The 11759-nt window shown below is 44.6% G+C and overlaps 1 protein-coding gene across 1 annotated transcript; it reads left to right on the forward strand.

Annotated features, from left to right (window-relative positions):
- Window positions 1–4710: 4710 nt before the first annotated feature.
- LOC126691339 (uncharacterized) lies at window positions 4711–5979 on the forward strand. The gene is made up of 3 exons (XM_050386391.1): window positions 4711–5008; window positions 5414–5625; window positions 5812–5979. Exons 1-3 carry the CDS (start codon window positions 4711–4713, stop codon window positions 5977–5979), a joined length of 678 nt encoding a protein of 225 aa, XP_050242348.1.
- The last annotated feature ends 5780 nt before the right edge of the window (window positions 5980–11759 follow it).

The following is an 11759-nucleotide window of genomic DNA, read 5'->3' on the forward strand; positions in this document are numbered from 1 at the left end:
TGACCCAACCCCTAAGAGCTGATTTTACATTTTGGCCTAAAATTAATGGCAAAACACCATTTTGGTATATAAAATTTGTCCCATTTTCTAATTTGATTCCTAGAATTTGTTGGAAAATCTGATTTTGCATCTTGTACAAAACGCATAGCGGAAGCAACAATCACGGATCTACTTCATTCATGAGAGATAACATGTAACCTTGAATTTTAGAACAAAAAATAGAAAGCGTACCTTAATGCTGTGAAATTCAAAACCAAGATTTGAGAATACCTCTAATCATCATCTAAATTCCATATGGTGCCCAAGAAAAATGGTCTCTCAATCAGTCTTTTAGTATGTTGATTCTCAAAGAAAGTCCTTCTTCTTCTCCTTGTAGAGAAAATCTGTTTTCTTTTCTTTTCATCATATGTACATTCTAACTACCTTGGTAGTTACTTTATTTAATAACTCTTATTAAATAAAAACTGATTATCTAATTGGGTTAGCCTTTTGGGCCTACCCAATTGAGCTTTAGTTTGTGGCTTGAGATGTGACCAAAGGAAACAAATAAGACTCTAGCTCCAATGGGCCTTGGGCTTATCTGTCAACTCTTAATAAGTCCAAAGTTACCATTAATTATATTTAATACTACTATATAAATATAATTGCACTTTAGGCCTTATTAATAAATTATATCCCAAGACTAATGATATTATTTGACCCCTCAATGAAATATCCATAGTGAACAAAATCATAAAGAACTGTCACTTTGTAAACAACTATTTTATCCTTGAGTACCCGGTTTAATCTTTTGGTTATTCACATTTATTGAAATCCGATCTCAATAAATATAAGGTTTAGTAACTCCTTACTAAAGTGGGCGCTCTGAATAACCAGTTTTCATTAAACTTATCTCAAGAAGATATTTTGTGTCTCTATAAAAAGAAATTATGGATTCCATCTTGAGAATATGTGTTTCCTCAACACTACGTGTGGTTACCCAATATACTGAGGTTTTAACAGTGAATATTAGATCTAACTCCTGATATATCAAAGTAACCTACATTTTATGATCGGGTTCACTACCCTCTCAAAATTGAGAGTCTATGAAATTAGAAGTCATGAGATTAATTATTTAGGTGACAGTTGTTGATTGAATAATTAATCTCACAGCAGTCCAGTTCAATATGTCTTAACCTTTAAGACATATCAACACATCAACTAGAAGTTTCCACTTCCATGATTAAGACAAACCATCTTAGTTGATGTGTTATAGTATTCGCAGATGAAACGCTCAATTTCATCACTGATTACGAACTACATTTTGAGTTTACAAGGAACTTGTGATTTATATTTTCTGTGACTAAATCACATAAACCACATATAATGCATCTCAAGAACTATGATAATGTCCCATTAGTTCATTTATAAATAGTCTCATATAATTAAACAATTTAATTATTTATGATATGCCAATTAATTGGATTTTAGGGCATAAACCCCAACGAAATTTACATAGATCCTAAAAGTTTGTAAAGTAATCCGTTTTTTTTTTTTTTTTTTTTTTTTTTTTTTTCTAAAAGTTAATTTGGACACTTAATATGTCATGTGGTTTAGTTTATTCGTAATAAAATGAAATCTATGTGGCCTAATCTTTGCAAGCTAATAATCCATTTATTTAGATTAAAAGTGCCATATAACCACCATGATATAGCTCACTATGCCCCCAACAGATTAAGTTTTTTATTTTATTTTATTATATAGATAGAATGTATTTGAATCCTAAATGTTTTTATTGGAATAAAAAAGAAGTACCAATTGGTCTATAAGACTCTTAAATATTAAGTCAATTCACCATAATTTTGTGTTAAGTATCCCGCATAAAATTTCTAATTCAATTAATTTTGTACAAAGTGTTCTTCCAATTTTTTTTTTTTTAATAAAAAAAATCTCAACTTCATTTGAAATCAATTTAATAAAAAATTATTTAAATTTTTAAGTCCTTTACATTTTTGTTCCCCTCTTTCTCTCTTTTTGTAATAATCATTCTAGTGGACCAACTTGTGTTTCATCATCTAGAAGCAAATTATTGCCAACATTCGTAGCACTCTCGAATTAAAATCTCAAGTGTTTCATCTCAATAAATTTCTCTACCATACAAGTAGTGAAAAGTTTTCTTTTTTGTGAACGCTATTGTTTAACTATGTACTCTGCTGTGACATTTGTCAATAGGATGCTATTATTGCATTATATAATTTTTTTTATCTACTTAAATGATTTATCTTTCGTGACAAATCTAATTTAGTTTGCCACGTTGTATTAGATATATAGTCTGTTTCAAATAAAATCTTATTATGTAATCATTGGTAATTAACTTGTAGTTGCACGATTTTCCTAGTCCAAATCCTACTGATCAGGCCTTGGCCCAAGGTGCAACACACAATAAATATTTGTAGAGGATGGGTCAAAGAACTTAGTCTCAGTGAACTTAGTCGGTCTGATGCATGGACAACGTCATTGCAGAAACAAAAACACAAGAATGGATGTCTCACAGAAGATTATATTTTCTAGGTACAGATAATACATTTCTCCGTCCTCTTCTTTGAGGGACTCTACTACATTATATAGCTCTTTCCTTCTTATCTGAACCTTACACTTGTTGATCATCTAAGCCCCCACTTGAGCACCTGTCCTATCAGACACCCTTATCACTCCCTTGTGAGTTGCAGTGGCCAAGGTAGTACTGTTCAGGGGTCTTTTTCTCATTAATGCGGCCAAGAGGGTGGTTGTGACACATTTAATGTGGTGGTGGCAGCTTTCCATGAGATATTTTGGGTTTTATTCTTTTTTATATGCTTGGAGGATGAACTGCAGTGGTTGGGGCGAGCTCTTGGTCTGGACTTCGTAGTGTCCGAGGAGGTGTTACTCCTCGGACATGTTTCTTTTACCGCAGTTGGGCTTGAATAATGTTTTGGCTATGACTTCTCCTTGGACACGATGCTTCTCGGACGGGCCCGTATTTAACTAGCCCATTATTTTGGGTCGGGCCCCACAATAGCCCCTCAAAACTCCGGTTTTTATCTCCTTCCGAGGAGAAAAGCGGGGTTTTGATGTCAGTGAGAGGATGGAAGTAAGGAGGGCTTGGGGCGCGCGTGTGGGCAGTTACTTTGGACACGCTACAATTTACGAGGCGCGGCCATTTACTTCCGGAGGCTTTTTGTCCCCTTCATCCAACGGTGAGGCGTGGATCGAACAGCCATCATTATTTCTCGACTTTTTAGGCAAGATCGATCTTTTCTCTCTCCTCCCGGCTATATAAGACGTCAGACAGGCTCCCTTTTTCTTTTTTTATCCGCACATTAGAATAGAGACCTCTAGAGAACTCCAGCGCCCAGAAATCCTTGAGCACCTCCTTCCTTCAGATCTTCATAGTCGTTTCTGCGAAGCACCCTCCATAGAAGAGCTTTCCGATCACCTCATCGGTCATTTGAGAAGATATCTATAAGTTCCGTTCGCTTTGTCGCTTCGATTTCTTCCTCGGATTTTGTTTTTCTCCTCGGTCTTTATTTTCATTCCTCCAGTACAGCTCAGATGGGTAGATTCGAAAAATTAGTAAATACTCTGGCCGCTATGGAGGCCTTTAGGGCAAAATACCACATTCCCCCGGGGGTGGGGCTGCAGTACTATCCTCTTGAAGAAGTATTGACAGATAGAGGCGAGAGAGAAGTTGTTATCCCCCAGATTGCTTTCATAGAGGGAGGGATGACACTTCCCATGCGTAGGATTACAAGGGAACACCTGTTCAACCATAGGTTGACGTCGCATCAGTGTGCCCCAAATATGTTTAAGATACTAGGCTGTGTAGATGTCTTAGACGAGCGGATGAATCTAGGCCTTACTTGGCACGATGTGGTTTATCTGTACGAGTGTCACCGCCTCGAGAGCGGAGGGTATTATGTAAAATCCCGATCCGAGGTTGTTAGATTGATCTCTTGCCTTCCAATATCCAATAAGACCGTGAAAAATGATTTCCTTATTGCTTCGGAGGAGTGGTTCGATGGTATTCATTGTTCGACTCGAGCAGGAATCCCAGGTGCGACGTCTTTAGGGCCAATCCTTTTTGGGAAAGGGTTTAGTATTGGGGGGTTATTTTTCTCGCTTTCTTTACAATTGGAGAATTTTATGAACTAATCCCACTTCTCTTCGACGTTTGCAGATAAAGTTCATGTCGCTCCTCGGCTAAACTTCGTGAATGTGCCGGCACTAAACTTCCTTCTGAGGTCGGAAATTTACGTTACTGAAGACGGACAGTTACGTGCGGCTCATCTGGTTCTGGGCTATCAACCTCTAAGCCGCTCTTTCCAAGCTATCGGTCACGCCATAAGGGCTGGCAGTCCAAGGTTGGCTAGGATTGACGTGTCTAAGACCGGGTTCCTAGCTCAACGTGATCTTCCATCAGTCGTACTACCCGGCGTTCGAGATCCCTATCAAGCAGAGCAACTACCTCCGCCAGACGAGCCTGGCGTTGCTGTTCCGGTTGGGGGGCAAACCGAATCATCTCGTCTTTCCCTTGAGGAAGAGATAGACGAGTTTTATTTTGAGGAGGAGGTTCAGCAAGACCCCGTGGTTGAGCTTTCTGATCCTGAAGGAGAGCAAAACCGCAATTCCGTGGCTGGCGGTCCAATCATAATAACCTGCTCGGTCGACTCCTCGAACGGAGAAGTAGGTGATATGAGAAAGTCTTTGCGAGAATTGGTGTCCAGCCGAGGAAAGGGTCAGTCCTCAAAGGCGCCTGCCAAGGCACAAACCCAGGACCCTCCTCCAATCGCCCCTCAGGTCCCTACTGACCCTGGCCTCAAGGTTAACCTTGACCTAAAAAAGAAGAGGCAGGCTGACATTCCTGAGGAGGGTAAACTGGCTTCCCGACCTGTTAAGCAGCAAAAGGCTACTAAGGGACAGAGGAGTAAGAGGGCAAACTCCTCGGAGAGCCGGGACAAGGAGAACCGTGCTGAGGTGCGCGCTACCACGCGTACATGGGGCCCCAAGTTGGAGCTAGATGGGGTTGCCATTCCCTACAATTCGTCGATCCGAGAGTACAACCGGGGCCGAGCAGGGTACGTGGCTGATGCCTTGGAGCAACCCCTACTCCTTCCTCGGGATATGGAAGCCTATAGGCGGTTCTCTCAGCCCGAGATTTTCCTATCCCTCAAAAGGGATCTTGCGATGGTAAGTAATCCTTTTACTGTTTTATTAATTTATTTAACCCTGTTAAATTCTAAACCAATCTTGTTTCGTTCGCAGATTACTCAGCAGGTATTTGTGGCTGAGGAATTTTGTCGTGATAATCGCAGTCGGGCTGAGGCTGAGACCCAGTCTCGGACGGAGATGGAGAAAGCCTTGGGGTCCCTCAAGCACGATCACCTTGAACTCACAGAGAAGTTCAAGGAGTCGGAGAAACGACGCAAAAGTGTAGAGGCTGGTTTGAAAAGTGCTGAGACCCAGGCGGAGGACCAGCGCAAAGAGCTATACTCAACCCAGATCAACCTTGCCACCGAGAAGCAGGCAGTGCTGGATCTCAAGACTGCTCTGCAAAAAGTCGAGGATGAGCTGCGGCGGGTCAAAGAGGAGGCTCAGCTGATCCGAGAGGCCACAGAGGCTGAAAAGAATGCTTCTCGCCAGCTCGGGGTCCAAGAAACGGAGGCCAAGCTATCCGAGGAGATCCCCGAGGTGTGTAGGGACTACTGCAGCATCTCATGGGCTCAGGCCCTTGATGCTACAGGAGTTCCTGCGGATTCGGCGCTAAGACTGCCTGAGAATGTTTTCTACCCTTAGGAGATCCGAGAGAATCCTGACGGCGTCCAAGCAGCCTCTGAGCAGGATTTGGCGGTGCCTGATGCCGTCCCCGTGCCTGACAAGGCGAAAGATCCCGCTGTTGACTCTATCTCCGACGTTCCTCCTCCTCAGCTAGAGCAGAAGAAGGATCCCCCTGCTAAGGCTTAGCACTTAGGCTTTCAGTTTTTTTTTTTATTATTTATTTATTTATTTTTAAATGAGAGTTGTCCTGTTTTTGGTGTTCTCTTGTAAGGACCTCTCTTTTTGTATTGATCTCGGAGTATTAATATAGAATGTTTCCTTTGTTTTTATGGATTTATGCTGGTACCATCCCTTTATTTAACACTAGTAATGATATAAACGGTCAAGGTGAAGAGGATGTCATGTAGCGAATTTGAATGAGGGTTGCAATCGTGCTAGACTGCGCGCACGCCTTAAAATGATTTCCCTTAGGTAATAGTTTTCCAAATTGTCATAAGTAATAATTTCCCCTAAGTCTGTGGTCCGAGGAGCCATGCAGGACTTAGGTTCTGTTTAAAACTTGTATAAGTTGTCATGAGTAATAATTTCCCCTAAGTCTGTGGTTCGAGGAGCCATGCAGGACTTAGGTTCTGTTTAAAACTATGAATAGTCGCCATAAGTAATAATTTCCCCTAAGTCTGTGGTCTGAGGATCCATGCAGAACTTAGGTTCTGTTTAAAACTTGTATAAGTTGTCATGAGTAATAATTTCCCCTAAGTCTGTGGTCCGAGGAGCCATGCAGGACTTAGGTTCTGTTTAAAACTATGAATAGTCGCCATAAGTAATAATTTCCCCTAAGTCTGTGGTCCGAGGATCCATGCAGGACTTAGGTTCTGTTTAAAACTTGTATAAGTTGTCATGAGTAATAATTTCCCCTAAGTCTGTGGTCCGAGGAGCCATGCAGGACTTAGGTTCTGTTTAAAACTATGAATAGTCGCCATAAGTAATAATTTCCCCTAAGTTTGTGGTCCGAGGATCCATGCAGGACTTAGGTTCTGTTTAAAACTTGTATAAGTTGTCATGAGTAATAATTTCCCCTAAGTCTGTGGTCCGAGGAGCCATGCAGGACTTAGGTTCTGTTTAAAACTATGAATAGTCGCCATAAGTAATAATTTCCCTTAAGTCTGTGGTCCGAGGATCCATGCAGGACTTAGATTCTGTTTAAAACTTGTATAAGTTGTCATGAGTAATAATTTCCCCTAAGTCCATGGTCCGAGGAGCCATGCAGGACTTAGGTTCTGTTTAAAATTATGAATAGTCGTAAATAGACCAGTAGGCAGAGGATAATCATGAAACAAAACATGGGCTAAGCCATTTTCATTAATAATAATATCTTCTGAGGTTATTTACATTCCCTGGTCGAGGTACAGTTTTTTCATCCAAATCTTCTAGGTAGTAGGCGCCTATCCGGCCACGGATGTGAAACGGTATGGTCCTTCCCAATTGGGCCCCAACTTGCCCCAAGAGGGGTTTTTTGCGCTGCCGAGAATCTTCCTCATCACGAGATCACCCGGACCTAGAGGTCGCAGTTTAACATTGGCAACATACCCTTGTCTCAGCTTTTGGTGATAATAGGCCATATGAATCGTTGCTTTTTCCCTTCTTTCCTCGGCTAGGTCTAGACTTCTTCCCAATAACTCGTCGTTACCGTCTGGGGTAAACGAGTTAGACCTCAGTGTGGGAAAGTTGTTCTCGACTGGTAGCACGGCTTCAGCCCCATAAGTCATCGAAAAGGGGGTCTCACCGGTTGAGCGTCGCGGCGTTGTCCGATAGGTCCATAAGACGTGCGGGAGCTTTTCTACCCATCTCCTCTTTGCCTCATCTAGTCTTTTCTTCAATCCGTTCACTATGACATTGTTCACGGCCTCGACTTGCCTATTTCCTTGGGGGTAAGCGGGGGTGGAATATCGGTTAATGATCCCAAACTCGCGGCAATACTCCCTAAAGCTCTTACTGTTGAATTGAAGACCATTGTCGGAAATAAGTGTACGTGGAGTTCCGAAGTGGGTGATGATGTTCTTCCAGATGAATTTCTGGGCATCCACGTCCCTAATGTTGGCCAAAGGTTCAGCCTCCACCCATTTAGTGAAGCAATCGGTCCCGACTATTATGTATCGCTTGTTCCCCGCGGCTTTGGGGAAAGGTCCGACAATATCAAGACCCCATTGTGCGAACGGCCATGGGCTAGAGAGTGGGTTGAGAACCCCTCCGGGCTGGTGGATATTCGGGGCAAATCTTTGGCACTGATCGCACTTTTTAGCGTATTCTTGGGCCTCTCTTTGCATGTTCGGCCACTAGTATCCTTGGGTGAGTGCCCTGTGCGCCAGCGACCTTCCTCCGGTGTGACTTCCACAAATTCCCTCGTGTAACTCTTCAAGTAGAGACTCGGATTCCTCTGGATGTACGCAGAGTAGGTACGGTCCAGAGTAGGAGCGCCGATATAGTTTGTGGTCCTCTGATAGCCAGAACCGAGGAGCATTCCTATGTATCTTCTCTGCCTCTAGTTTTTCCTCTGGTAATATGTCGTTTTGGAGGAAGTTCTTTATGGGATCCATCCAGCTGGGACTCTGTCTGATCTGATGGACTTGGGTTGGGTTTCTGCTGATGGGACTTGCCTGGACTAGATCTTCAACAAGGATCATTCGTGGCAAATTATGCGCCGAGAACGTGGCAAGAGTGGCCAGCGAGTCTGCATGGGTGTTTACACTCTTGGAAATGTGCGTCAGATTGAATGACTCAAAACTCGTCTGTAGGCGTTTGACTTGTCCTAGATACTCTTGCATCCTAGCATCTCTGGCTTCCAACTCACCCATCACTTGTCCGACGACCAACCTGGAGTCCGAGAATGCTTCTATTACTCTTCCGTTCAATCTTTGAACCATTGTCATCCCTCAAAGTAAGGCCTCGTATTCGGCTTCATTATTCGTAGCCGAAAATCCGAGCCTCAGTGATTTTTCAATGGCGGCACCGTCCGGTGATATTAAAACTATCCCAATTCCAGATCCTCTCTGGTTGATCGCACCATCCACGTGGACCTTCCAATGCAAGGTCCCCCCTGCTGAAATTACACCAACCGATTTTCCATCCATGTCTTTCTTCTCGGATATTGTTTCTATAGAGGGTTCAGCAAACTCCGCTACCAAGTCTGCGAGGACCTGACCTTTGATGGAGGATCTGGGCATATATTTAATATCAAAGGCCCCCAAAAGCGCACTCCACATAGCGATCCTTCCTTTGTAGTCAGCGCTTCGAAGCACTGCTCGAAGGGGAAGCTGAGTTAGAACGATGACCGTATGCGCCTGAAAGTAATGAGGGAGCTTCCGGGTGGCATGTACTACCGCCAGAATTGCCTTTTCTAGAGGTAGGTATCGCACCTCGGCCTCATGTAATGATTTGCTCACATAGTAAACCGGTCGCTGCACCCCATTATCATCCCGTATCAGTACCAGGCTTACAGCATGGGGAGCTACAGCGATGTATGCAAACAACACCTCGTCTGCCTTAGGGCTGGACATGATAGGTGGTCGTGACAGGTATTCCTTAAGCTGCTGGAAAGCCAGAACACAATCCTCCGACCATTCAAACCCTTTCCACTTATTTATCAGGAGGTAAAAAGGTCGACATCGATCCGCTGACCGCGATATGAACCGGTTTAATGCTGCAATCATACCAGTGAGCTTCTGCACTTCCTTCAAGTTCCGAGGAGCCTGTAGGCTGTTTATTGCTTTGATTTGATCGGGGCTCACTTCTATTCCCCTGTGGGTTACCATGTACCCTAAAAATCTCCCCGACCCGACCCCGAATGAACATTTGGAAGCATTCAACCGCAACCGGTGTTCCCTTAAGATAGCGAAGATTTTTTCGAGGTCTTTCACGTGCTCGGACACCCTTTTACTCTTTACAACCATATCGTCTATGTAAACCTCAATGATCTTGCCCAGCTGTGGCTCGAACATCCGGGTCATCATCCTTTGGTAGGTTGAGCCTGCGTTCTTCAGTCCAAACGGCATCACCTTATAGTGATAATTTCCGATGGGCGTCATGAAAGCCGTCTTCTCTTGGTCTTCTAGCGCAAGGGGGATCTGATGATAGCCCTAGAAGGCGTCCAGGAAGCTCATCCGAGGGTGACCCACAGTTGCATCCACCAACCTGTCGATTCGGGGTAGGTGGAATGGGTCCTTTGGGCACGCCTTGTTCAGGTCTGTGAAGTCCACGCAGACCCTCCACTTCCCTGTCTTCTTCCTTACCACCACCGTGTTTGCCAACCATTCGGGGTAAAAGACCTCTTTAATAGCCCCTGCTTTTTTCAGTTTTGCCACCTCGTCTCTTACGACACTAGCATGTTCCTTTGAAGGGCGTCGGGGTGGCTGCTTCTTCGGAGTGGAAGAGGGGTTGACGTTCAGGTGGTGACAAATAAGGCTAGGATCAACTCCCGGGGCGTCGTAGGCGTCCCATGCAAACACGTCGACATTTCCTCTGAGAAATCTGACCAGTTCCTCTTTTTCTTGAGAAGGCAACTCAGAGCCGACCTGAAAAAACTTCTCCGGGTCGTTGTTGACAGCGATCTTATCTAAACTTTCACACCTTATCTCCTCGGCTAGCCCGTCCCCTTGCCTGGCCGAGGAGGCTGGTTGCTATAAGCTCTGTGGGGCCGAGGACTCGGCATCGGGCCGATGTAAGATGGCGGCAACCATACACTTCCTGGCTACGGCCTGATCTCCTCGGATCTCTTCTACTTGTCCTCTGGATGGGTATTTTACTTTTTGGTGGAGTGTGGAGGATACGGCTTCTAGGGCGTGGATCCATGGCCTGGCAACTATTGCAGTGTAGGGTGAGTAAGCGTCGACCACGATAAAATTTACCTCCACCACCTCCGACCTAGTTTGCACGGGTAGTCGGATCTGCCCTTTTGGTGTAACAATCCTCCCTTCGAAGCTGAGAAGGGGGGAATCATAAGCTGCCAAATCTTCCGGCTTCAGGTTCAGCCCCTTGTATAGATCAGGGTGCATTATCTCTACCGCACTTCCCGAGTCTACTAACACCCTTTTCACATCGAAGCCTCCAATTCTTAACGTAACCACCAAGGCATCGTCGTGAGGTTGAATAGTTCCTCTCTTATCCTCGTCCGAGAATCCCAGTATCAACGAGCTTCGCTTTTTTGACCTTTTGGGTTCCCTATGCCTGTCCTCGGAGGGGAGCCGATCAACAGCCAGTACCCTGGGGATGGGTGGCCCAGTTCTTCCTGGTGTAGTGAGGATGACATGTATCGTTCCGGTGGGGGGTCTTAAGGACACATCCTTTCGAGACTCTTGTATTGCTTGACCGGGATGGCCGCTCGAGGGGTGCAGAAGGTGACGTAACTTCCCTTCTCGGACCAACTGATCTAGGTGATTCCATAGATTCCTGCAGTCCTCAGTGGTATGCCCATGGTCCTGATGGTAGTGACAGTACAGGTCCTGGTTACGTTTGGAAGGGTCTCCGGCCATCTTTCCTGGCCATCTAAAATAGGGCTCGTTCCTTACTTTCTCCAGCACCTGTTGTACTGGCTCCCTGAACACGGCATTCACTGTTTGTGGGTGGCTCTGTCCAGCCTGTCGCGAAAAATCTCTCCTCGGCTGGCTAGGGTTATACCGTTCCGACCTAAAGTCATTTGCTTTGGGGGGGATGACCTTCTCCTTTCCCCTTCCTTGCAGCTGATCTTCCTCCACCCTTTTGTACTTGTCGATCCTATCCATCAACTGATGAACGTCGGCAACTAGTTTACCAGTGAGGGATTTCCTTAAGCCATGCACGGTGGGAAGGCCACTTTTGAACGTGCTGATAGCAACATCATCATGGTTGTCATCTAAGTCGTTATACACCTCCCAATATCTATCCGAGTATGCTTTCAGGGTTTCTCCTTCGTGCATGGATAAGGACAATAGGGA

The sequence above is a fragment of the Quercus robur genome, chromosome 7 (assembly GCF_932294415.1).
Source record: "Quercus robur chromosome 7, dhQueRobu3.1, whole genome shotgun sequence".
Lineage (NCBI taxonomy): Eukaryota > Viridiplantae > Streptophyta > Magnoliopsida > Fagales > Fagaceae > Quercus > Quercus robur.